This window comes from Stegostoma tigrinum, unplaced genomic scaffold (genome assembly GCF_030684315.1).
Source record: "Stegostoma tigrinum isolate sSteTig4 unplaced genomic scaffold, sSteTig4.hap1 scaffold_83, whole genome shotgun sequence".
NCBI classification, from domain to species: domain Eukaryota; kingdom Metazoa; phylum Chordata; class Chondrichthyes; order Orectolobiformes; family Stegostomatidae; genus Stegostoma; species Stegostoma tigrinum.
In genome coordinates this window covers 603,133-629,969 of record NW_026728779.1, presented here as the reverse complement: position 1 = coordinate 629,969, position 26,837 = coordinate 603,133, and the positions used below count along the sequence as shown (strand labels likewise).

The window sequence follows — 26,837 nt, the reverse complement described above, 5'->3', positions numbered from 1 at the left end:
CAGAGATGGGCTGAGAGGTGGCAGATGGAGTTCAACCTGGATAAATGCGAGGTGATGCATTTTGGAAGATCGAATTTGAAAGCTGAGTACAGGATTAAGGATAGGATTCTTGGCAGCGTGGAGGAACAGAGGGATCTTGGTGTGCAGATACATAGATCCCTTAAAATGGCCACCCAAGTGGACAGGGTTGTTAAGAAAGCATATGGTGTTTTGGCTTTCATTAACAGGGGGATTGAGTTTAAGAGTCGTGAGATCTTGTTGCAGCTCTATAAAACTTTGGTTAGACCGCACTTGGAATACTGCGTCCAGTTCTGGGCGCCCTATTATAGGAAAGATGTGGATGCTTTGGAGAGGGTTCAGAGGAGGTTTACCAGGATGCTGCCTGGACTGGAGGGCTTATCTTATGAAGAGAGGTTGACTGAGCTCGGTCTCTTTTCATTGGTGAAAAGGAGGAGGAGAGGTGACCTAATTGAGGTATACAAGATAATGAGAGGCATAGATAGAGTCGATAGCCAGAGACTATTTCCCAGGGCAGAAATGGCTAGCACGAGGGGTCATAGTTTTAAGCTGGTTGGTGGAAAGTATAGAGGGGATGTCAGAGGCAGGTTCTTTACGCAGAGAGTTGTGAGAGCATGGAATGCGTTGCCAGCAGCAGTTGTGGAAGCAAGGTCATTGGGGTCATTTAAGAGACTGCTGGACATGCATATGGTCACAGAAATTTGAGGGTGCATCCATGAGGATCAATGGTCGGCACAACATTGTGGGCTGAAGGGCCTGTTCTGTGCTGTACTGTTCTATGTTCTATGTTCTATGTTCTAACAAATCCTTGAGACACACCACTAGTAATCAGACTCCAGGCTGAATATTCTCCATCAACCAGCACTCGTTGCCTTCTTACCGAAAGCCAGTTTCTAATCCAAATGGCTAAATCTCCCTCAATCCTGTGCCTCTGTATTTTCTCCAATAGCCTACCACGGGGAAACTTATCAAAGGCTTTACTGAAGTCCATGTACACCACGCCAACTGCCCGACCGTCATCCACATGTTTGGTCACCTTCTCAAAAAATTCAATGAAGTTTCTGAGACACGACCTGCCCTTGACGTATCCATGTTGACTATCTCCAATCACATTGTTACTTGCTAGATGATTATAAATCCTATCTCTTATAATCCTTGCCAAAATTTTTCCTCCAACACACCCAAGGCTCACAGGTCTATAATTGCCTGGGTCATTCCTACTACCCCTCTTGAACAAGGGCACAACATTTGCAATCCTCCACTCCTCTGGTACTAAACCTGTAGACAATGAGGACTCCAAGATCAAGGCCAAAGGCTCCACCACCTCCTCCCTCGCTTCCCAGGCAATCCTCGGAAAAATCCCATCAGGCCCAGGCGTTTTATCTACCTTCACACCTTGTCGAATTGATAACACTTCCTCCTTACTAACCTTAACCCTTTCAATTCTAGTGCCTCTAACTCAGTCACCTCCTCTACAATATTCTCCTGTCCCTCAGTGAAAACAGATGAGAAATATTCATTTAGCACCTCTCCAATCTCCACAGCGTCCACACACAACTTCCCACTTCTGTCTTGGACTGGCCCTATGCCTACCCCAGACATCCTCTTATTCCTCACATACCTATCGAAAGCTTTCGGGTTCTCCTTTATTTACCTGCCAATGTCTGCTCATGCACCCTCCTTGCTCTTCTTAACTTTCTCTTTAAATCCTTCCCAGCTAATCTGTAGCTCTCCATCACCTCATCTGAACCATCTGGTCTCATCATCACATCAGCCTCCCTCTTCTGCTTAACTAGAGATACAAGTTTTTTTTAGTTAACCACAGTTCCCTTAGCTTATCGCTTCCTCCCTGCCTGAAGGGACGTGCCTATCAAGAACACGCAATATCTGTTCCTTAAACCAGCTCCACAATTCAATTGTCCCCATCCCCTGCATTTTGCTAACCCATTCTATGCCTCCTAAGTCTTGACTCATCACCTTATAAGGGAGGAATGGAGAAGCCGATAGTGAAGAGGACGATCAGAGGTTACAGCAGAACATAGATAGACTGGAGAGTTGGGAAGATAAATGGCAGATGGAGTTCAATCCAGGCAAACGCGAGGTGATGCATTTTGGAAGATCACATTCAAGGACAAACTATACAGTAAATGGGGAAAATTGATGAACAGAGAGATCTGGGCGTTCAGGTCCATTGTTCCCTGAAGGTGACAATACAGGTCAATAGGGTGGTCAAGGCGGCATATGGCATTGGACGGGGTATTGAGTACAAGAGTTGGCAGGTCATGTTGCAGTTGTATCGGACTTTGGTTCGGCCACATTTACAGTACTGTGTCCATTACCAAAAGGACGTGAACGCTTTGGACAGGGTACAGAGGAGGTTCACCAGGATGTTGCCTGGTAAGGAGGGTGCTAGCTACAAAGAGAGGTTGAGTAGATTAGGATTATTTTCATGAGAAAGATGGAGATTGGGGGGGACCTGATTGAGGTCGACAAAATCATGAGGGTATAGACAGGGTGAAGAGCAAAAAGCTTTTGCCACCCAGAGCGGAGGACTCAATTACTAGGGGTCATGAGTTTAAAGTGAGAGGAGGAAAATTTAGGGGAGATATGCATGGAAAGTTCTTTACAGAGAGGTTGGTGGGCACCTGGAACGCATTGCCAGTGGAGGTGAGCGACGCAGACACATTAGCATCTTTTAAGATATATTTGGACAGGTACACGGACGGGCAGGGAGCAAATGGACACAGAACGTGAGCAAACAGGTGAGAGGTTAGACAGAGGATCTTGATCGGCGCAGGCTTGGAGGGCAAAAGGGCCTGTTCGTGTGCTGTAATTTGCTTTGTTGTTTTGACTGACTGGAGGGAAGGAGGAATGGATCGCTGGAGGGAGGGAGGGAGGAATGGATGGATGAATGGACGGGGCAAGGAGCAGGAGGACGGGGTGGGGGGGGGGTGGGGGAAGGAGAAGGAGGACGGGGGTGGGGAAGGAGGAGGAGGACGGGGGAGGAGAGAGAAGGAGGGCGGCGGCCGGGCGGGGGGGGGGGGGGAGGAGGAGGAGGAGGACCGGGGGGGGGGGGGGAGGAGGAGGAGGAAGGAGGAGGACGACAGTGGGGGGGGGAAGGAGGAGGACGACGGTGGTGGGGGGGGGGAAGGAGGACGACGACGGTGGCGGGGGGGAAGGAGGAGGACGACGACGGTGGGGGGGGGGAAGGAGGAGGACGACGGTGGGGGGGGGAAGGAGGAGGACGACGGTGGGGGGGGGAAGGAGGAGGACGACGGTGGGGGGGGGAAGGAGGAGGACGACGGTGGGGGGGGGGGAAGGAGGAGGACGACGGTGGGGGGGGGGAAGGAGGAGGACGACGGTGGGGGGGGGGGAAGGAGGAGGACGACGGTGGCGGGGGGGAAGGAGGAGGACGACGGGGGAAGAAGGAGAAGTAGGACGGTGGGGAAGGGGAAGGAGAAGGACGACGGTCGGGAAGGGGAAGGAGAAGGAGGACGGTGGGGAAGGGGAAGGAGAAGGAGGACGGTGGGGAAGGAGGAGGAGGAGCGGGGAGTGGGGGGGGGAGGAGTTGACCACAGCAGACATCCTGACATCAGCTTCCCTGGCCTCTGATGCTGCATGTCCTGCTGTGTTCATGCTCACGAACACCTCGTTACCTCCCATTCTCCTTCGTTTGTGTTTTCTTGCTCTTCCTCCCTCCCTCTGATTCTCACCCCCTCTCTCACCTCTGCTGGCCCTAATTTCACTCCCTTGTCATGCTCCTTTATTTCCATCTTTCTGTCCCTTTTCTCTCTCCCACCACAAATTCACTCTCTCTCACTCTGGCTTTATGAACAGGGGGAGAGAGTACAAGAGGAAAAGAAACCAAAGCACACAGCGCCTTCGGCTGAGAGGGAAATTAAGAACTGCCAGAGATTTTCCAAACCGTGACACAGGAGTTGCCTCTCTCCCTCTCTCTCGACAGTCTCTGTCACTGCCTCACCCAACCCCACACCCATTCGCGTCCCATGGTGACTCTCCACAAACCCACCTCCGGGTAGAAATGCAAACACAAGTTACTGGAAATGCTCAGCATCTGTGAAGAAAAAGTACCGAGGTAGCATTTTGGGTGCGATGACCCTTTCTCTCCGAGCTCCGGCTAGAAATGCTCCAGCCTCTGGGACAGGGTCCCCTTGTAGTCGGAGAGCTGCGGGTCGATCTCGGCTGTTCGCTTGGCGCAGGGCATCAAGAGCTCCCCTCAGCCCCAGGAAGGGATATGTTCACCCCCTAACCTTATACTGACAGTGGTTGTGTTCTTCCCTCATCCCCGGGAGCCCCTCTTGCCTTCTCACCTGGTCGTCGGAGTGCTATTCGGCTACGGAGGGCGGTGCGATAAAGAGCCCACTTCCCACAGCCGCGGGGGAAGGGGGCATCCCTTCACTCCTCAACCTCCTCCCATCTCATCTTGTGGCAGTGGCTGTTCGGCTGCAGAAAGCAGCGCTGCCCATGACCCCAAACCTCCCGACAACACCCCTCTCCGAACCCAACCCCCACCACGACCCTTTTGCAGTAGCTGTAGGCCACTCAGTCACAGGGCTGTACGATAGTGACTCTCCCCATGTCCCCTCTCTTCCAGGACGGCTCTCCTCCAACGCCTACCCCATCCCATCCCGCTCCTTCCCTTTACCTTGTAGTCGGAGAGCTGTAGGCAGTTCTGCTACGGAAACCCGCGCAGGGCTGTATAATAGACACCCTCCCAATGTCCCCAGCCTTCCCCTCACCCGGGGAGGGGTATTCTCACCCCCAAAACATACATTCCCAACCCCTCGCTTTGTGATAGGAGCGGCGCAGGGTGTGAAACAGGGATCGTGCTCATGTCCCCAGTCCTCCCTTCACCCCAAACCCCGCTGTGACCTTGCAGTCGGAGATTGTTGTCGGCTGCTCAGCCACGGAAGGCGTCGCGTAACGCGGCCAGGTACTCGGGGAGCGCAGGCTCGGTGCCAGGCAGCTGTTCAGGCAGGTAGCTGTGCCCAGGAGCCGGGCAAAGAGGCCTTCTCCCACCTCAGATCCCCGGTCCTGGCAAAGGCGGCGCAGGGCCGAGCCAATGAGCAGCGAGCGCTCCAGCAGCCCGGATGCCTGCTCCCAGCCCGGTGGTCATGCTGGAGGCCGCTGGAGAACAGGGGGTTGTAGGGGTCCAGGAGCGTGGTGCGATGATCCCCGCTGCCGAAACCCTGGGTCCTCAGCCCCTCCCGGGAAAAGGGATCCAGACAGCGGACTCGTCGCCGAGGGAGAGGGGGAAAAAGGCGTGAGTAGGAACAGGAGAGGAAGGGGATTGACTGCGAGGGAGAAAGAGACAGAGTGTGTGTGAGAGAGAGAGGGGATTAGAAATGCAGTCTGATTGTGGATGGGTTGGGTTTAAACAGAGATTTTTAAACTTTGTTCGAACGAAACCCAGAACGCTGCCTGCTGAGCGAGTGGAGAGGCTCGGACAGAGAGGAAGAGAGACACAGGGAAAGATAGGGGGGCGGGGGAGAGGGGGCAGAGAGAGGTCACAGGGAGAGACGGAGAGACAGGGGAGAGAGAACGGCAGAAGCACACACAGAGGGAGGCAGAGACAAGAGGAGAGACAGAGGGGCGCACACACACACAGACCAAAGAGACAGAGAAGTGCACAGCGAAGTGGCAGAGACAAGACGACAGAGAGAGAGATACAGAGACATAGAGTGAGGCACACACAGAGAGATGGAGAGACAGAGATTGTGTGTGTGGGGCAGGGGGTGGGTTTGGAGAAAATGGGAGAGAGAGAGAAAGAGGCAGAGTCGTAGAGTTGTACAGCAGTGAAACAGACCCTTCAGTCCAACTCGTCCATGCCGACCGGGGGGCCGGGGCCCGTGGGCGGGACAGGGCTGCGGGGGGCCGGGGCCCGTGGGCGGGACAGGGCTGCGGGGGGCCGGGGCCCGTGGGCGGGACAGGGCCGCGGGGGGCCGTCCCTCTGAGGGGGACAGGGCTGCGGGGGCGGGTCAGGACTGCGGGGGCAAATCGCCGTGAGCGGGTCAGGACTGCGGGGGCAAATCGCCGTGAGCGGGCCAGTGCTGCGGGGGCAGGTCCCCGTGAGCAGGACTGTACTGCGGGGGCCGGTCCCCCTGAGCGGGATAGGGCTGCAGGGGGCCCGTCCCCGTGAGCAGGACAGGGCTGCAGGGGGCAAATCGCAGTGAGCGGGACAGGGCTGCGGGGGCCGGTCGCCGCCAGCGGGAGAGGGCTGCGGAGGCAAATCGCCGTGAGTGGGAGAGGGCTGCGGAGGCAAATCGCCGTGAGCGTCTCAGAAATGCAGGGGCAAGTTGATCCGGTGAATTCAAGTATGAAATTACACGAAAGACAGCAATGAATTTAAAGCATCAAGAGGAAAGAGATTTGGAATCCAGCATTCGTTCATGGGGATGGAGCAGCGCTTGGAATATTGCCTTCAGTTCTGGTCGCTTCATTACAGGGAGGATGTGGAAGCTTTAGAGAGGGTGCAGAGGAGATTTAGCAGGATGCTGCATGGAATGGACGGCAGGTCTTATGAGGAAGGGTTGAGGGGGCGAGGACTTTTTTCATTGGAGCAAAGAAGAATGAGAGGTGACTTGATAGAGGTATACAAGATGATGAGAGGCATAGCTGGAGTGGATAGTCAGAGATTTTTTCCCAGAGCAGAAATGACTATCACGAGGGGGAGAAATTTTAAGGTGACTGGAGGAAGGAACAGGGGAGATGTCAGACCTAAGTTCTTTACACAGAGAGTGGCGGGTGTGTGGAATGCGCTGCTGGCAGTGGTAATGGAGTCAGATACATTTAGAGGCTTTTAAGCGACTCTTGGATAGGCACATGAAGGACAGTAAAATGAAGGGTATGCAGGGTAGTTTGATCTTAATGGGATAATAGGACGGCACAACATCGTGGGCCGAAGGGCCTGTACTGTTCTTTGTTCTATGTTCAGCCAAAGGTTCTTTTCAGGAGAGAGCAATTGATTGTAGTTTTTAAAGACAGAACTGGAGGACAGAGAAAGATATCAAGGAAGGTTGCACGTTAGTGACAGTATCAACAAGTCCTCAGCAAATGTACTCTCTGAGGAACTACACTGTTTTGCAGGCGAGAGGACCAATGATATCAGTTAAGCCCCCCTTGTTTTTGTATTGTGTACTTCTGACATATGCGCAAATGGACAACCTCACTCTCCTGCTAAGCTGCAGAATGAATAATGCTGCAATATTTGTCAACTCCCAAATGGGCATTGATACATTAGTAAATCGCACATCAATAAACTTACGTCTCAAGGTTCTCGCCTTCTAGAACTGTTTGTACTGGTAAATAACCCAAGCGAGGATGTTTGGCAAAGTATTTCTTTGATCTGAACTTATTTTTCAGCACCTTGCTAAAATCACGCACATCTTCACCTGATGTTGTCTAAAAATGTAAAATAAATCAAATTTAGTTAAGAATTAATAATGAACCAATCTACTCAACTCACTCTATAATCCATGCTATCGCTGCTAAATGTCTTTGAGGATGTAAAATTAAAGAGTCTGCAATTCTGAGGGATAAAGTCGCTATCTTTCTGTAAGATTATGATAAAGGTTAGATATGTCTGAATGTGAGTTTCGAACAATTAAGCTTGAGTTTCATAGAGTCATACAGCATGAAAAAAGATCCTTTGGTCCAACCAGTCTATGCTGATCACAATCCCAAACTCAACTAGTTCCACCTGCCTGTGCTTGGCCGATATCTCTCCAAACATTTCTATCATCTTTCTATCTTCTAGCTACAACATCACCTGAACAGAATTCTCCATCTTGTGGTCAAATACTAAAACTATACAATTAAGTAATTTCAAATGATTCACATTAGTGGCCTTTCTGGTTGAATTGCTAATTATTTTAACAACAGTGCATTTTTTGTCCAATTATGCCATGTATAATTACTGATCCAAAATTCATCTCATTGGGTTTCATTTTTTTGGTTTTTTGTATTGAGTCAAAGATGAGATCAATACAGGGGGGGAGAAGGGCGCCGCACGAGGGGGGGAGAAGGGCGCCGCACGAGGGGGGGAGAAGGGCGCCGCACGAGGGGGGGAGAAGGGCGCCGCACGAGGGGGGGAGAAGGGCGCCGCACGAGGGGGGGAGAAGGGCGCCGCACGAGGGGGGGAGAAGGGCGCCGCACGAGGGGGGGAGAAGGGCGCCGCACGAGGGGGGGAGAAGGGCGCCGCACGAGGGGGGGAGAAGGGCGCCGCACGAGGGGGGGAGAAGGGCGCCGCACGAGGGGGGGAGAAGGGCGCCGCACGAGGGGGGGAGAAGGGCGCCGCACGAGGGGGGGAGAAGGGCGCCGCACGAGGGGGGGAGAAGGGCGCCGCACGAGGGGGGGAGAAGGGCGCCGCACGAGGGGGGGAGAAGGGCGCCGCACGAGGGGGGGAGAAGGGCGCCGCACGAGGGGGGGAGAAGGGCGCCGCACGAGGGGGGGAGAAGGGCGCCGCACGAGGGGGGGGAGAAGGGCGCCGCACGAGGGGGGGAGAAGGGCGCCGCACGAGGGGGGGAGAAGGGCGCCGCACGAGGGGGGGAGAAGGGCGCCGCACGAGGGGGGGAGAAGGGCGCCGCACGAGGGGGGGAGAAGGGCGCCGCACGAGGGGGGGAGAAGGGCGCCGCACGAGGGGGGGAGAAGGGCGCCGCACGAGGGGGGGAGAAGGGCGCCGCACGAGGGGGGGAGAAGGGCGCCGCACGAGGGGGGGAGAAGGGCGCCGCACGAGGGGGGGAGAAGGGCGCCGCACGAGGGGGGGAGAAGGGCGCCGCACGAGGGGGGGAGAAGGGAGCCGCACGAGGGGGGGAGAAGGGAGCCGCACGAGGGGGGGGGAAGGGAGCCGCACGAGGGGGGGGGAAGGGAGCCGCACGAGGGGGGGGGAAGGGAGCCGCACGAGGGGGGGGGAAGGGAGCCGCACGAGGGGGGGGGGAGGGAGCAGGACGAGGGGGGGGGAAGGGAGCAGGACGAGGGGGGGGGAAGGGAGCAGGACGAGGGGGGGGGAAGGGAGCAGGACGAGGGGGGGGGAAGGGAGCAGGACGAGGGGGGGGGAAGGGAGCAGGACGAGGGGGGGGGAAGGGAGCAGGACGAGGGGGGGGGAAGGGAGCAGGACGAGGGGGGGGGAAGGGAGCAGGACGAGGGGGGGGGGAAGGGAGCAGGACGAGGGGGGGGGAAGGGAGCAGGACGGGGGGGGGGGGGAAGGGAGCAGGACGGGGGGGGGGGGGGAAGGGAGCAGGACGGGGGGGGGGGGGGAAGGGAGCAGGACGGGGGGGGGGGGGAAGGGAGCAGGACGGGGGGGGGGGGAAGGGAGCAGGACGGGGGGGGGGGGGAAGGGAGCAGGACGGGGGGGGGGGAAGGGAGCAGGACGGGGGGGGGGGGGGAAGGGAGCAGGACGGGGGGGGGGGGAAGGGAGCAGGACGGGGGGGGGGGGGAAGGGAGCAGGACGGGGGGGGGGGGAAGGGAGCAGGACGGGGGGGGGGGGAAGGGAGCAGGACGGGGGGGGGGGGAAGGGAGCAGGACGGGGGGGGGGGGAAGGGAGCAGGACGGGGGGGGGGGGGAAGGGAGCAGGACGGGGGGGGGGGGGAAGGGAGCAGGACGGGGGGGGGGGGAAGGGAGCAGGACGAGGCGGGGGGGGAAGGAGCAGGACGAGGCGGGGGGGGAAGGAGCAGGACGAGGTGGGGGCGTAAGGAGGAAGGGAAATGAACACAGCAGACAGGCTGACATCACCTCGACACCCAGAATATTCAGACCCGAGATAAGCGTTTCTCCCTGCGACTCCTGAAACAGACACTCGCAGCCATGCGCCGGCACCTCCACACACTGCAATCCAGCCTGCCTCAGCTCAGAGCCTCCCTCTCCCAGACCTGCAAAGGACCCCTGCTGTTTTTTATCCGCCGCAGGTTCCACAGACTGAACACCCAGTTCCACTCAGCTTTACTGGACACCAAAAATCGTAAGTACAACCAACTCACGGGCCCCTGCCACCCACAAGAGGATTCCTGCGCCTCCCAAATCCCGAGTCTGTACCTGCCCCGCCGCCATTGACCATGAAGACACGGCCGGAGACCCCACCGATGACGTCACATCCGCCTCCGCCGGCCACACCACTTCCGGAACCGCTGCTGCACTCACCACCTCCACTTCCACAGATACAACACCTCACACACCACCCTCACCGCAGCTGCTGCCGCCTCCCCCGATACTCCAACTGCCGACGGAACCCCGCCCACGGCCGACGACCTCATCGCTCCGCCCACAGCCTCCACAGCCAGCAACCCCAGAGGAGACAGCCACACTGAGCCCTGCCACATGTTCACCGTCTCCCCAGACCTCCCACTGACTGAGGACGAACGGTCAGTCCTCAGTAGGGGGCTCACCTTTGTCCCCCTACAACCACAAATCAACCAATACCAGTCACGATTGGACATAGAGCAGTTTTTCCGCCATCTTCGCCTCCACGCCTACTTCTTCAACCGGGAGCCTAAAACTCCCTCCACTGACCCCTTCACCCTCTTCCAACACAAGTCCTCCTCCTGGACACCACCCCCAGGCCTCCTAACCTCCCTCGACCTCTTCATCTCCAACTGCCGTCGAGACATTAACCGCCTCAATCTCTTCACCCCTCTCACCCACTCCAACATCTCCCCTGAAGAACGGGCAGCCCTCCGCTCCAACCCCAACCTCACCATCAAACCCGCAGACAACGGTGGCGTAGTGGTAGTATGGCGCACTGACCTCTACATCGACGAGGCCGGACGCCAACGCTCCGACACCACCTCCTACTGCCCCCTCGCTCATGACCCCACACCCGAGCACCAAACCATCATCTCCAACACCATTCATGACCTCATCACCTCTGGGGACCTCCCACCCACAGCCTCCAACCTCATTGTTCCCCAACCCCGCATGGCCCGTTTCTATCTCCTTCCCAAAATCCACAAACCTGCCTGCCCTGGTCGACCCATCGTCTCAGCCTGTTCCTGCCCCACCGAACTCATCTCCACCTATCTGGACTCCATTTTCTCCCCTTTAGTCCAGGAACTCCCTACCTACGTCCGTGACACCACCCACGCCCTCCACCTCCTCCAGGATGTCAAATTCCCTGGCCCCCAACACCTCATCTTCACCATGGACGTCCAGTCCCTATACACCTGCATTCTGCATGCAGATGGCCTCCAGGCCCTCCGCTTCTTCCTGTCCCGCAGGCCCGACCAGTCCCCCTCCCCCGACACCCTCATCGGCCTAGCCGAACTCGTCCTCACCCTCAACAACTTCTCTTTTGACTCCTCCCACTTCCTACAGACTAAGGGGGTGGCCATGGGCACCCGCATGGGCCCCAGCTATGCCTGCCTCTTTGTAGGTTACGTGGAACAGTCCCTCTTCCGCACCTACACAGGACCCAAACCCCACCTCTTCCTCCGGTACACTGATGACTGTATCGGCGCCGCCTCTTGCTCCCCAGAGGAGCTCGAACAGTTCATCCACTTCACCAACACCTTCCACCCCAACCTTCAGTTCACCTGGGCCATCTCCAGCACATCCCTCACCTTCCTGGACCTCTCAGTCTCCATCTCAGGCAACCAGCTTGTAACTGATAATAAAATGTGAGGCTGGATGAACACAGCAGGCCAAGCAGCATCTCAGGAGCACAAAAGCTGACGTTTCGGGCCTAGACCCTTCATCAGAGACGGGGATGGGGGGAGGGAACTGGAATAAATAGGGAGAGAGGGGGAGGCGGACCGAAGATGGAGAGTAAAGAAGATAGGTGGAGAGGGTGTAGGTGGGGAGGTAGGGAGGGGATAGGTCAGTCCAGGGAAGACGGACAGGTCAAGGAGGTGGGATGAGGTTAGTAGGTAGCTGGGGGTGCGGCTTGGGGTGGGAGGAAGGGATGGGTGAGAGGAAGAACCGGTGAGGGAGGCAGAGACAGGTTGGAAACCTTTTGTGCTCCTGAGATGCTGCTTGGCCTGCTGTGTTCATCCAGCCTCACATTTTATTATCTTGGAATCTCCAGCATCTGCAGTTCCCATTATCTCTGATAGCTTGTAACTGATGTCCATTTCAAGCCCACCGACTCCCACAGCTACCTAGAATACACCTCCTCCCACCCACCCTCCTGCAAAAATTCCATCCCATATTCCCAATTCCTCCGCCTCCGCCGCATCTGCTCCCACAATAAGACATTCCACTCCCGCACATCCCAGATGTCCAAGTTCTTCAAGGAGCGCAACTTTCCCCCCACAGTGATCGAGAACGCCCGTGACCGCGTCTCCCGTATTTCCCGCAACACATCCCTCACACCCCGCCCCCGCCACAACCGCCCAAAGATGAATACCCCTCGTTCTCACACACCACCCCACCAACCTCCGGATACAACGCATCATCCTCCAACACTTCCGCCATCTACAATCCGACCCCGCCACCCAAGACATTCTTCCATCCCCACCCCTGTCTGCCTTCCGGAGAGACCATTCTCTCCATGACTCCCTTGTTCGCTCCACACTGCCCTCCAACCCCACCACACCCGGCACCTTCCCCTGCAACCGCAGGAAATGCTACACTTGCCCCCACACCACCTCCCTCACCCCTATCCCAGGCCCCAAGATGACATTCCACATTAAGCAGAGGTCCACCTGCACATCTGCCAATGTGGTATACTGCATCCACTGTACCCGGTGTGGCTTCCTCTACATTGGGGAAACCAAGCGGAGGCTTGGGGACCACTTTGCAGAACACCTCCGCTCAGTTCGCAACAAACAACTGCACCTCCCAGTCGCAAACCATTTCCACTCCCCCTCCCATTCTTTAGATGACATGTCCATCATGGGCCTCCTGCAGTGCCACAATGATACCAGCCACCCGAAGGTTGCAGGAACAGCAACTCATATTCCGCCTGGGAACCCTGCAGCCTAATGGTATCAATGTGGACTTCACCAGTTTCAAAATCTCCCCTTCCCCCACCGCATCCCTAAACCAGCCCAGTTCTTCCCCTCCCCCCACTGCACCACACAACCAGCCCAGCTCTTCCCCTCCACCCACTGCATCCCAAAACCAGTCCAACCTGTCTCTGCCTCCCTAACCTGTTCTTCCTCTCACCCATCCCTTCCTCCCACCCCAAGCCGCACCCCCATCTATCTACTAACCTTATCCCACCTCCTTGACCTGTCCGTCTTCCCGGGACTGACCTATCCCCTCCCTACCTCCCAACCTATACTCTCTCCACCTATCTTCTTTTCTCTCCATCTTCGGTCCGCCTCCCCCTCTCTCCCTATTTATTCCAGAACCCTCACCCCGTCCCCCTCTCTGATGAAGGGTCTAGGCCCGAAACGTCAGCTTTTGTGCTCCTGAGATGCTGCTTGGTCTGCTGTGTTCATCCAGCCTCACATTTTATTATCTTGGATTCTCCAGCATCTGCAGTTCCCATCATCTCTGACATCAGCTTCCCTGAGCCTCTGATGCTGCTTGTCCTGCTGTGTTCATCCACATCAACACCTTGTTCCCCCCCATTCTCCTTTGTTTGTGTTTTCTTGCTCTTCCTCCCTCCCTCTGATTCTCTCCCCCTCTCTCACCTCTGCTGGCTCTAATTTCACTCCCTTGTCATGTTCCCTTATTTCCATCTTTCTGTCCCTTCTCTCTCTCTCTCTCCGCCCACAAACTCACTCTGGCTTTATTCACAGGGGGAGAGAGTACAAGAGGAAAGGAAACCAAAGCACGCAGCGCCTTCGGCTGAGAGAGAAATGAAGAAATGCCGGAGATTTTCCAAACCCTGACGCAGGGGTTGCCTCTCTATCTCTCGACAGTCTCTGTGACTGCCCCATCAAACCCCACACCCATTCCCGTCCCATGGTGTCTCTCCACAAACCCACCTCCGGGTAGAAATGCAAACACAAGTTGCTGGAAATGCTCAGCATCTGTGAAGAAAAAGTCCCGAGGTAGCGTTTTGGGTGCGATGACCCTTTCCCTCAGAGCTCCAGCTAGAAATGCTCCAGCCTCTGAGACAGGGTCCCCTTGAGGTCGGAGAGCTGCGGCTCCATCTTGGCTGTTCGCTTGGCGCAGGGCATCAGGAGCTCCCCTCAGCCCCAGGAAGGGGTATGATCACCCCCTAACCTTATACTGACAGTGGTTGTGTCCTTCCCTCATCCCCGGGAGCCCCTCCTGTCTTCTCACCTTGTCGCCGGGGTGCTATTCGACTACGGAGGGCTGTGCGATAAAGATCCTACTTCCCACAGCGGCAGGGGGAGGTGGCATCCCTTCGCTCCAAAAACACCCCCTCCCATCCAATCTTGTGGCGATGGCTGTTCGGCTGCAGAAAGCGGCGCTGCCCGTGACCCCAAACCTCCCTACAACACCCCTCTCCTAATCCGACACTTTTGCAGTAGCTGTAGGCCACTCAGTCACTGGGCTGTACAATAGTGACTCTCCCCATGTCCAATCACTTCCAGGACGGCAATCCTCCAACCCCGACCCCATCCCATCCGCCTCCTTCCCTTTACCATGTAGTACGAGAGCTGCAGGCTGGTCGGCTACGGAAACCCGCGCAAGGCTGGATAATAGACACCCTCCCAATGTCCCCAGCCTTCCCCTCACCCGGGGAGGGGAATTCTCACCCCCAAAACATCCATTCCCAACCCCTCGCTTTGGGATAGGAGCGGCGCAGGATGTGAAACAGGGACCGTGCTCATGTCCCCAATCCTCCCTTCACCCCAAACCACCACCCCCAGCTTACCTTGCAGTGGGAGATAGTTGTCGGCTGCTCAGCTACGGAAGGCGTCGCGGACCTGCGGCCGGGTGCTCGGGGAGCGCGGGCTCAGTGCCAGGCAGCTGTGCCCAGGCGCCGGGCGAAGAGGCCTTCTCCCCCCTCGGATCCCCGCTCCCGGCACAGGGCCGAGCCACTGAGCAGCGAGCGCTCCAGCAGCCCGGATGCCTGCTCCCAGCCCGGTGGTCATGCTGGAGGCCGCTGGAGAACAGGAGGTTGTAGGGGTACGGGAGCGTGGTGCGATGATCCCCGTTGCCGAACAGCTGGGTCCTCAGAACCCTCCCGGGAAAAGGGATCCAGACAGCAGACTCGTCGCCGAGGGAGGGGGGGGGGGAAGGCATGAGTCGGAACAGGAGAGGAAGGGGATTGACTGAGAGGGAGAAAGAGACAGACTCTCTGTGTGTGTGTGTGTGTGTGTGTGTGAGTGAGAGAGAGAGAGGGGATTAGAAATGCAGTCTGATTGCGGATGGGTTGGGTTTAAATAGAGATTTTTAAACTTCGTTCAAAAAACTCACAACGCTCCCTGCTGAGCGGGTGGAGAGGCTCGGATAGAGAGGAAGAGAGAGACAGAGGGGCGGGGGAGAGGGGACAGAGAGAGGTTCACAGGGAGAGACAGAGAGACAAGGAGACAGGGGAGAGAGAACGGCAGGAGCACACACAGACGGAGCCAGATACAAGACGAGAGATAGGGAGGGGCGCACACAGAGACCAAAGAGACAGAGTGAAAGCGGAGAGAGGAGAGAGACAGAAGTGCACAGCGAGGTGGCAGAGACAAGACGACAGAGAGAGACAGAGACATAGAGTGAGGCACACACAGAGAGATGGAGAGACAGAGATTGTGTGTGTGTGGCGGGGGGTGGGTTTGGAGAAAATGGGAGAGAGAGAGACAGAGTCGTCGAGTTGTACAGCAGGGAAACAGACTCTTCAGTCCAACTCCTCCAGGCCGACCAGATACCGTAACTGACTAGTTCTGTTTGCCAGCCTGTAGCCCATATCCCTCCAGCCCCTTCCTATTCATGTGTCCCTGCAGGTGACTTCTAAATACTGTGAGTATAACAGCCTCTGTCACTCCTCTGGCAGTTCATGCCACACACAGACTACACTCGGGAGAACACGTTGGCGCCAAATCCATCTCCCATCCTCTGAGAAAAGGAACCGGAAATGACATCACCAACCCAAGGAAACCGGAACACTTAAAGAGAAGGCGGGACCTAACTCCGGATGCTCACTGATGATTTTACCTGGAATGGTGCCGAAACGTCTGCAAACTAACCTTCCAGCTCAGTGAGCAATCTTACATCCAGAACCTCAACCCTGAGCTACAAATCTTCTCAAAACTCGATAATGCTTTGCCACTTGATTAACAGATGCATCCTATTTTTTGAAAAAAATAAACTTTTTTTGCTGGATGTATGACTGACTGACCAGTGTTTATTGTCCTTCCTTAACTGAGCCTTGGGAGCTCTGCAGACCAATGGTATCAACGTGGATTTCACAAGCTCCAAAATCTCCCCTTCCACCACTGCATCCCAAAACCAGCCCAGCTCGTCCCCTAATCTGTTCTTCCTCTTACCGATTCCCTTCCTCCCAGCTCAAGCCAAACCCCCATTCCCTACCGACTGACCTCTTCCCGCCCCCTTGACCTGTCCGTCCTCCCCAGACTGACCTATCCCCTCCCTACCTCCACACCCACACTCACCTCTACTGGCTTCATGTCCGCCCCTTTACTTAAGACCAGAAGACATCGGAGTGGAAGTAGGGCCATTCGGCCCATCAAGTCCACTCCACCATTTAAATCATGGCTCAGGGGCATTTCAACTCCACTTCCCTGAACTCTCCCCGTTGCCCTTGATTCCTCGTGAGATCAAGAATTTGTCAATCTCTGCCTTGAAGGCATCCAACGTCCTGGCCCCGACTGCACTCCGTGGCAATGATTTCCACAAGCCCGCCACTCTCTGGCTTTACAAATGTCATCTCATTTCCATTTGAAATTTACCCCCTCTAATTTTAAGGCTGTGCCCATGGGTCCTCGTCTCCCGGCCTCACGGAAACAACTTCCTAGCGTCCACCCCTTCCAAGGCAGACATTATGTTGTAAGTTTCTATTAGATCTCCCCTCACCCTTCGAAACTCTGATGAGTACAATCCCAGGATCCTTAGCCGTTCATCGTATGTCAAACCTACCACTTCAGGGATATTCCGTGTGAATCTCCGCTGGACACGCTCCAGGGCTCGTATGTCCTTTCTGAGCTGTGGGGCTCAAAATTGGACACGGTATTCTAAATGGAGCTTAACTAGAGCTTTATAAAGCCTCAGAAGCACATCGCTGCTTTTATATTCCAACCCTCTTGCGATAAAGGACAACATTACATTCACTTTCTTAATTACGGACTTTACCTGCAAGTTAACCTTTAGAGAATCCTGGACCAACACTTCTAGATTCCTTTGTACTTGAGCTTTACGAATTTTCTCACCATTTAGAAAATAGTCCATGCCTGTATTCTTCTTACCAAAGTGCAAAACCCCACATTTACTCACATTGAATTTCATCAGTCATTTCCTGGACCACTCTCCTAAACTGTCTAACTCTTTCTGCCGCCCCTCCACCTCCTCAGTACTACCTGCCTGTCCACCTATCTTCGTATCATCGGAAAACTTCGCCAGAATGACCCCAGTCCCTTCATCCAGATCATCAATACGTAAGGTGAACAGCTGCGGCCCCGACACCGAAACCTGCGACACCAATCGTCACTGGTTGCCATTCCGAAAAACAGCCTTTTATCCCAACTCTCTGCCTTCTATCAGACAGCCAATCCTCAATCCAAGCCAGTAGCTCATCTCAAACACCATGGGCCCTCACCTTGCTCAGCAGCCTCCTGTGAGACACTTATGAAAGGCCTTTTGGAAGTCTAGATAGACAACATTTACTGGGTTTCCCCGGTCTAACATACTTGTTACCTCTTCAAAGAATTCTAACAGGTTTGGCAGGCACGACCTCCCCTTACTAAATCCATGCTGACTTGTTCTAATCTGACCCTGCACTTCCAGGAATTTCAAAATCTCATCCTTGACAATGATTCAAGAATTTTATCAACTACCGAGGTCAAGTTAATTGGCCTGTAATTTTCCATCTTTTGCCTTGATCCTTTCTTAAACAAGGGGGTTACAACAGCAATTTTCTAATCATCTGGGACTTTTGAAAGATCACATCCAAAGCCTCTGCTATTTCCTCAGCCACCTTCCTCAGAACTCTACAATGTAGCCCATCGGGGCCAGGAGATTTAGCAATTTTTAGACTTTTTAGCTTTTCCAGCACTTGCTCTTTTGTAATGCCTACCATGCTCAACTTTGCCCCCTGACTCTCCCTAATTGTTGGCATACTACTCATGTCTTCCACTGTGAAGACTGACACAAAGTACTTATTAAGTCCTTCAGCTACTTCCTTATCTCCCATCACTAGCCTTCCAGCATCAATTTGGAGCGGCCCAGTGTCTACTTTTGCCTCATGTTTGTTTCTTATGTATTGAAAGAAGCTTTCACTGTGATTTCTAATATGACTAGCTAGCCTTCCTTCATATTTGACCCTCTCCTTCCTTATTGCTCGTCTGTCTCCTCTGCACCTATCTTCCCCTCTGTCCATCTTCAATCTGCCTTCCCCCTCTCCCTGAAAATTTATGTTCAGGGAGATCTGGGTGTTCAGGTCCATTGTTCCATGAAGTTGGCAATGCAGGTCAACAGAGTGGTTAAGAAGGCATATGGTGTGCTTTCCTTCATCGGACGGGGTATCGAGTACAAGTGTTGGCAGGTCATTTTGCAGTTGTATAAGACTTTGGTTCGGCCACACTTGGAGTACTCCGTACAGTTCTGGCCACCTCATTACCAAAAGAATGTGGATGCTTTGGAGAGGGTGCAGAGGAGGTTAACCAGGATGTTGCCTGGTATGGAGGGTGCTAGCTATGAAGAGAGGTTGAGTAGATTCGGATTATTTTCATGAGAAAGACGGAGATTGAGGGGGGAACCTGATTGAGGGCTACAAAATCATGAGGGATACAGACAAGGTGGATAGCAAGAAGCTTTTTCCCCCAGAGTTATTGACTCAATTACAAGGGGTCATGAGTTCAAACCGAGAGGAGGAAAGTTTCAAGGAGATATGCAAGGGAAGTTCCTGAGGAAGAGGGTGGTGGGTGCCTGGAATGCGTTGCCAGCAGAGCTTGAAGACGCAGACACGATAGGGTCTTTTGAGATGTACCTGGACAGGTACATGGATGGGCAGGGAGCAAAGACCCTGACAAAATAGACGACAGGTTTAGACAGAGGATCTCAATTGGCGTAGGATTCGAGGGTCGAAGGGCCTGTTCCTGGGCTGTAATTTTCTTTGTTCTTGGATCAGATAAGAAGGAAAAGGGAGGTGTATAACAGTTATCAACGGAATAAATCAACAGAGTCCCTGTAGACACACTAATGTCAACCAGGCCAACATCCCCAGCACTGAGGCACTGACCATCCTCGATCAGCCACAATGGGCTGGACACTTCATCTGTATGACTGACACGAGACTCCCCGCATGTTCTAATCCCAGCTTCAAAACAGCAGGCGAGACCCAGATGTGCAGAGGAAGCACTCGGTGATAAACTCAAGGCCTCAACGGTGAAGTGCAACATTCCTGCAGACACCGAGAATCACCGGCCGAAGACGGTCCGACGCCTGAGGAGCACCTGGGAAGGCATCAACACCTCGAGGCTTGATTTGGAAGCAGCGGAAGCCATGCAGCTACATCAACAACCCCCTCACTCCTTCCCAAGACCGCCTTCTGCCCCAAGTGCAACAGAGCCTACGGTAGCTGCATCGGTCTGGACAGCCACCCGGAGATTCAGCCTGAGAGTGGGAGACTGTCATCCGCGAGAAACCACCATGATGATGATGTATGGTGTGCAGGGGGATCTTGTCATAGCAATTAAGAGAACAAATAGAGGGCAACAGAACGCTGGTGACCAGGATTAGGATCAGGGAGAATCTCAAAATCTTCTACAAGTGTCTCAGAGCGAAAGAGAAAATCCAGGGAAAACCAGGTCTCATGAGGGATGAAGAGGCAAATGTATGGTTTGAACTGGACAGCAATTGTCAGGTGTTAAACAAGAAATTCACATCACCTTTTACATGTGAGAAGGAGCATTTCGGCACACAATTCCTGAGCAGAATTAACAGAGACTGGGGACATGTAAGGTGATCCGGTGAATTTAAAATCAGAAGAATTACCTGGAGAACAAGTAACATAGTTCCGCTTATCAAAATGCATGACAAACATAAAGCAGAGTATTACAGTCTGGAGAGTATCACATCAGTAGATAGGAAAATATTGGAGAATATTCTGAACGGCAGGCTTAATTTCCTTGGAAAGAAGCGGGGTTTGATCAGCAACGGTCAGCATAGCTTTGTCAGAGGGAGGTCATGCCTCACAAACCTAGATGATCCTTTCAAAGAGGTGACGGAGTGTGTAGATGGGAATTGATGCAGTGAAAACAGATCTCAGCAAAGACTTGGACAGGGTCTCACATGGGAGCCTGGCAAAGAAGGTAAAAGCTCGTGGGGTCCAGGAAAATACAGCAAGTTCAATCCAAAGTTATACATTGGTCAAATGGGCAGGTCAGTGGTAGATGGAGTGTTAACACTGATAAGTGTATGGTAATGCAATTTGGAAGAACGAACATGGCAAGGAATCTTTCAATGGATGCCAGGACACCAGGAAGGTCAGAGCAATGGTGTTATCTTGGGGTGCTTGTGCACAGATTGCTGAACATGGCATGGCAGCTTAAAGGGACAGTTAGGAAAGCAAATGGCTGAAGAGCTGTGCAGGAGTTTGGTTAGGCCCCAGCTGAAGGACTGAGTGCAGTTCTGCTCTCGCTTTAAATTGAAGGGTGAAAGAATAGCTTTAAATTGAGGGGTGAAAGACATAGGACAGATGTCAGAGGTGGTTACTTTACTCAGAGAGTACTCAGGGAATGGAACGCTTTGCCTGCAACGGTAGTAGATTCGCCAACTTTCGGTACATTTAAGTCGTCATTGGATAAGCATATGGACGTACATGGAATAGTGTAGGTCAGATGGGCTTCAGATCAGTATGACGGGTCGGCACAACATCGAGGGGCGAACGGCCTGTACTGCGCTGTAATGTTCTATGTTCTAATGGTCTCTTCATTATCGAAAAGAGGTGATTGCATTTGAGCATGTGTGGAGGACATTCATCAGGATGTTCTGAGGGGGTGAAGCATTTTAACTCGATGGAGAGTCTGGATAAGTTTGAGATAACAAGAACTGTCAATGCTGGAGTCTGAGATAACACAGCGTGGAGCTGGAGGAACACTGCAGGCCAGGCAGCATCACTGTTTTATCTGGATAAGGTTGGCTTGTTTTCTTCCGAAGAGAGAAGGTTGAAGAAGGTCCTGAAAAAATGGTCTGCATTCTGATGGGTCTAGGCGAGGGAAGCAGAACGACCATTCATGGGGTGGGAGGTCGGGGGGCCAGGGGGAAGAGATACATACATTTAAGCTAAAAGGCTCAGAAGGAATTTCAGGAAAGAAAAGACACCCAGAAGGTGCTGGGTGTTTGGAATTCATTGTCTGGGACTTTAGTTGAGGTGGTGGATAATCTTTTCCCATTAAAGAAAAAGGGTTGGTACAGCACTTAAAATGAAATAACATTCAAGGCAACGGGCCTATTGCTAAAACATGAGCCGAATGTGAACTTAGTGTGGCTTCAGTGGTTACAGACACAATGGAATGAAGTGCTTGTCCAATTCACACGGATGATCCCTGGAATGGGAGGCTTAACCTGTGATGAATGGCTAAGGATCCTGGGATTGTACTCACTACAGTTTTGAAGGTTGAGGGGAGAACTAATAAAAACTTCCAAGATAATGTATGGTTTAGAAGAGGTGGACACTAGGAGGTTGTTTCCGTTAGGAGGGGAGACGAGGACCCGTGGGCACAGACTTAAAATTCGAGGGGGTCAATTTAAAACTGAAATCAGACGACATTTCTTCAGGCAGAAAGTGGTGGGCTTGTGGAATTCATTGCCGCAGAGTGCAGTGGAGGCCGGGATGTTGGACGCCTTCAAGGCAGAGATCGACAAATTCTTGATCTCAAAAGGAATCAAGGGCTACGCGGAGAGTGCAGGGAAGTGGTGTTGAAATGCCCATCAGCCATGATTTAAATGGCGGAGTGGACTTGATGGGCCGAATGGCCTTACCTCCACTCCTATGTCTCATGGCCTGATGGTCTAATTCTGAAGTATTCTCTTATTCTATGATTCTGGAGCAGGGGACAGTGAGTGGACAGCACAGGACAGTTCATCTAACTTCTCCTTTACCAATCTTCTATCTGCCTCCCCACTTCTCCCTATTTTTTTCAGAATCCCCTTCTCCCCCAACCATATTTGAAGAAGGGTGTCGACCCGAAACGTCAGCTTTCTTGCTTCTCTGATGCTGCTTGGCCCGCTGTGTTCATCCAGTTCTACTCCTTGTTCTCTCAGATTCTCCAGAATTGGCAAGTTCCTACTATCTCTCGAGGAAACTGACTTGTTTTTGCACCCAAACTGTGGTGAGAATGTGGAACGCACCGACTGTGTGGGTGGTAGAGGCAGAAACCATGATAACACTTAACAAGTTTTTGATTGGTCATTTGCGATACCAAGGCATACAAGGCTCTGGGTCGAGTGCTGGGAAATGTGATTAGAATAGTAAGGGACTTGCATCTTGTGAAGGCACATACAATTTGCTGAAGGGTCTGTTCCATTGCCACGGCACTCTATTATGCTGTCCCTCAATGATCCTATGACAAGTAAGTGAAGGTTTGCAGAAAGAGATAGTTTTCAAGGACAATGCCTAAAGGAAAACTGATGCACAGGCAAAGTGCATGTAAGAATTTAACCAAGGATTAACACCATTCAAGAACTGGAATTTGTGCCAATGCACCAAACCTGCAGATGAAAATGCAGTGTCCAGTTTGATTGCAAACAGCAACAACCACCAGTTAGTAACATGATCAATGGAAATATCTGAATGCCTGTTGTTGTGATCTCAAGCATTTACCTGCGTCGAGTGAAATCCACCACCATAGTTCTGTTGCATCGTTAGCCACCTCGCAATCGGTGTTGCAGAGTCAAAATCATTCCTTGACAACGCTTGAAGCAAGGCATAAGCAGTGGTTTCCACAGTCATCGCAAAAGCCCGTGCTGCTTCAATTGGATACGGCTTCTCGTCCTCCAACAATGGAGGCTTTCCAGTTACCAACATCACAATCTGTCATTTGAGAAAGGGATTAGCTGAGAATAAAGTTTACATCATTTCGATTTTTGTTTGCATTTCAACAACACAACAATGGTTTTGCTGGTCAAGATCCAGCATTATCTCACCACTGATGTCTATAACATTCTCCATACTTCCCGCTCAGTGATGGGTCCTTTTGTTTGGGAAAAATAGGCACCTTCGAATGCAAATGAATCAAGATGAGCTTTAGTTTCTCATCAGGCTACATGGAGTTACTACAAGATGTTATGAGCAAAAGGTGAAGGAGAAGATGAAACCATTCATAGCATCAGTCTGGATGATCTTCTTGCGCTCATCCTGAGGAGGCATCACAGATCTCAACTTACACGCAATTCAAATTATTTCACGCAATGACAAGACTGAATGTTCTGGATACTGTAAATGCCATGGCACCTGGCAGCATCCCACAAACTGTATTGGAACAATGTGCCCCAACGTCACCACACCAACAGTAAATGTTTTCCAGTACATTTTTAAACACTTGCAACACTCACATTTCAGAGAAAGATGACCTATCACGCAATCGGCAGATAAATTGTCCTGACCAATTATGACCTCAATGTATTCTCAATCATCAGCAAAGGAATGCAACATCTGGATGACAGTGCTGTCAAACAGTTGCACACTGAGGCTCAGTTCACTTTTCGTCATGCCACACTTCTCGCAACCTCATTCAGGATTTACCACAAATATGATCAGAGATCCTGAGCTTGAAAAGGAAGGAAACTGCAATCTGTCATTTCCACCAAGGCAACTTCTGATTGAATGTGGTGTTCAGCAGAGTTATAGGAAGTTGAGTCAGTGGCATTCACTGGATACCTGCACTGGTTGAAGTCATGTCTTCACTTGAACCAAAGTGGAGACATGAATGTTCATTGAATATTGTCCAGGTGTCCAGCAGAATTCATGACTTTTCCAACAGTGAAGTCAACGATGAGAAAATACAGTGAGACTTGGACAATTATCAGGCTTGGCCTGACAAAGGATAAGTAACATTTGCACCATACAAGTGCTAAGCAGCAATCAGCTCCAACAAGAGAGAATATGACCATATCACAAAATTCCATGTCCTTACCATCATCCTTACATTTTTTTAAAATGTGCAAGTGTTATCCAAGCCATGCAAGGCTATGGGCCAGGTGTTGGAAATGAGGTTAGAACAATTCAGTGCTTGTCTTTGACTGTCACAGAATCCGTGAGCTTCAGAATTTATTTCTCCTGTACTGTAGACCACTGAGGTGCTTGGCTATCCACTTCATCAAGGTTAACACTGATCTAAAACCAAACTGGAACGGTTATATAATCAGCAGTAGCCAGGTCCGTTGTACAAACCGCCCTGCTGTGGGACAGGGTCAGGTAAATCCAAGTGAGTGATCGTGGTTGGAGACTCATTCGTTGGGGGCATAGTTTCTGTCGCCACATTTGAGATACCAGGGCTGTGTGTTGCCTCCCTGGTGCCAAGGTCAAGGAAATCTCTGAGTGGTTGCAACAAATTCTTAACGGGGAGGGTGAGCAGCCAGAGGCCATTCTGCACATTGGTACCAATGACGTAGGTAGAAAGAGGGATGTGATCCTCCGGACTGTGTACAAGGAGTTAGCAAAGAGGCTGAAAGGCAGGACCTAGAGGGCAATAATTTATGGGTTGCCACGAGTGCCACATGTTAGTGAGTTAAGTCAGAGAAAGATAGGTGAGAGATGAATGCATTGGTTAAGGAGCTGGTACTGGGGGCAGGCTTTCAGGTTCATGGATAATTGCGACCGCTTCTTGGGCAAGGGGTGACCTGTCTAAGAGGGATGGGTTGCACCTAAACTGAACGGGAACAAATACCCTCACAGGGAGGTTTGCTAGTGCTACTTGGGAGGATTTAAAGACTGGCAGGCAGCTGGGAACCAGAGCAGCAGGTCAGCAAGTAGATGAATTGATGGCAGGTACATGCTAGGACCAATAAATCAGAAAAGAATGGCAGTCAGAGACAGGTACATGAACATGATGGCACGAACAAGCTGAAATATGTTTATTTCAGTGCAAGGAGTATTATAGGTAAGGCAGATGAGCTTAGAGCCTGGATCAGTACATGGGACTCTGATGTTGAGGCCATTACAGAGGCTTGGTTGAGACAGAGACAGGACTGGCTGCTCAATGTTCCAGGGTTTCATTGCTTCAGACAAGATAGAGGGGAAGATAAAAGAAGGAGGTGCACTCCTAACCTGTGGGAAATGTTACATCTGCACCTCGAAAGGACATTCTGGAGGGCTTGCCCACTGAGGCAACAGAGGTAGCATTGAAAAATAAGATAGACACAATCACTCTGATCAGATTAAACTAATAGCCTGCTCCCCTGTTGCCACTGACACACTGAGGAACAAATATGTAGGCAGCTTTTGAAACGATGCAATAACTCAGAGTTGTCACAGTCAGTGAATTTAACCTCCCCGGTATTGACTGGGACTCCCTTACAACAAGAGTTTAAATGAGGCTGAATTTGTTAAGACTATCCAAGAGAGTTTCTTGACACAGTGTGTGGATAGAAGATGGGCCATACTGGACTTTGTCCTGGTCAGGTAACTGGTGAGAAGGGTGGGAAAGCATTTTGGAAATAGTGATCACAACTCCTTCAATTTTAAGATTGCTATGAAGAAGGATAAGTCAGGACCTTGGGGGAAGAGTAAATTATATCAATTTTAGGTAGGAGCTGGGGTGTGTTAATTGGGAGGAGCTGTCACATTTGCCATATGGGAATTGTTTAAAGGCCTGCTTATGAGTTTAGGATCAGGAAGGAGGAAGGACAAGGATGGCAAGGTAAAAGACCCTTGGATCATTGGGGAGGTTGTGAAGTTCGTCAAAAGGGAAAAACAAAAATATGTCAGGTTTACGAAGCTAAAATCGAACAGGGCCGACATAAAGAAAGCAGAAAAAGAAAGGCTATGAAATGACCTTGGCAAGGAGGGTTGAAGGAAATCCCAAGGCATTCTGTGCATACATCTAAAACAAGGGGATAAATAGCAAGAAGGTACGACCATTCAGGATAAAGGAGGGAACTTGTGTTTGGAAGCAGAGGATGTGGGCAAGATCCTAAATGAGTACTGTGCATCACTATTCACTCAGGCGAAGGGTATGGAGGATAGTGGGATTTGTGTGGAGCATGCGAATATGATAACAGCATTTTGAAATCAAGAAAGAGCATTAAGGTGGATAAGTCCTCAGGACCCAGTGGTATCTACTCAAGGTTTTTGAGCGAGGTGAGAGAGGAGATTGTCGGGGCATTCAGCAAGATCTTTGTATCCTTGGTAGCCACTGGAGGGGTACTGGAGGATTAGCAAGTTGCTAAATGTTCTTCTTCTGTTCAAGAAGGGAAATAGGGTCAATCCAGGAAACTCGACTAGCGAGTTTCTCATCGTTCATTGGGAAGCTATTGGAGAGAATTCTTAGGGATTGTATTTATCTGTATTTGGAACAGCATGGCCTAATTAGGGACAGTCAGCATGGCTTTGTGCAGGGCAGGTCACGTCTTACTAACTTGACTGAATTTTTTGAGGAGGTGACGAATGTGATCAATGAAGGTAGAGCAGTGGATATTGTTTTCATGGATTTCAGCAATACTTTCAACAAGGTGCCTCATGGTCGGATCATCCAGAAAATTAAGATGCACCGAGTCCATGGTGGCTTGGATGCTTGGATTCACAACTGGCTTGCCCAGAGAAGACAGAGGCAAGTGGTGGA

General features: G+C 52.3%; 1 protein-coding gene across 9 annotated transcripts in view; it reads right to left on the bottom strand.

The window, feature by feature from the left end:
- Positions 1–26,837, bottom strand: part of LOC132209305 (utrophin-like) — a 123,160-nt gene that overhangs the window by 60,709 nt on the left and 35,614 nt on the right. For 2 of the 9 annotated variants that reach the window (XM_059644436.1, XM_059644437.1), the window contains exons 1-2: positions 10,069–10,369; positions 7,304–7,440 (exon numbers count right to left, since the gene is read on the bottom strand). The exons of 1 other annotated variant lie outside the window; for it this stretch is intronic. Coding sequence is in view for 2 of the 8 variants with exons in the window: in XM_059644442.1 (XP_059500425.1) it covers positions 10,069–10,090 (22 nt within the window). In the remaining 6 variants the exon portion in view is untranslated. Of the gene's footprint in view, positions 1–7,303; positions 7,441–10,068; positions 10,378–26,837 lie in introns of those variants that run through there. 6 more of the 9 variants (XR_009445410.1, XR_009445409.1, XM_059644438.1 and 3 more) reach the window with 6 other exon arrangements.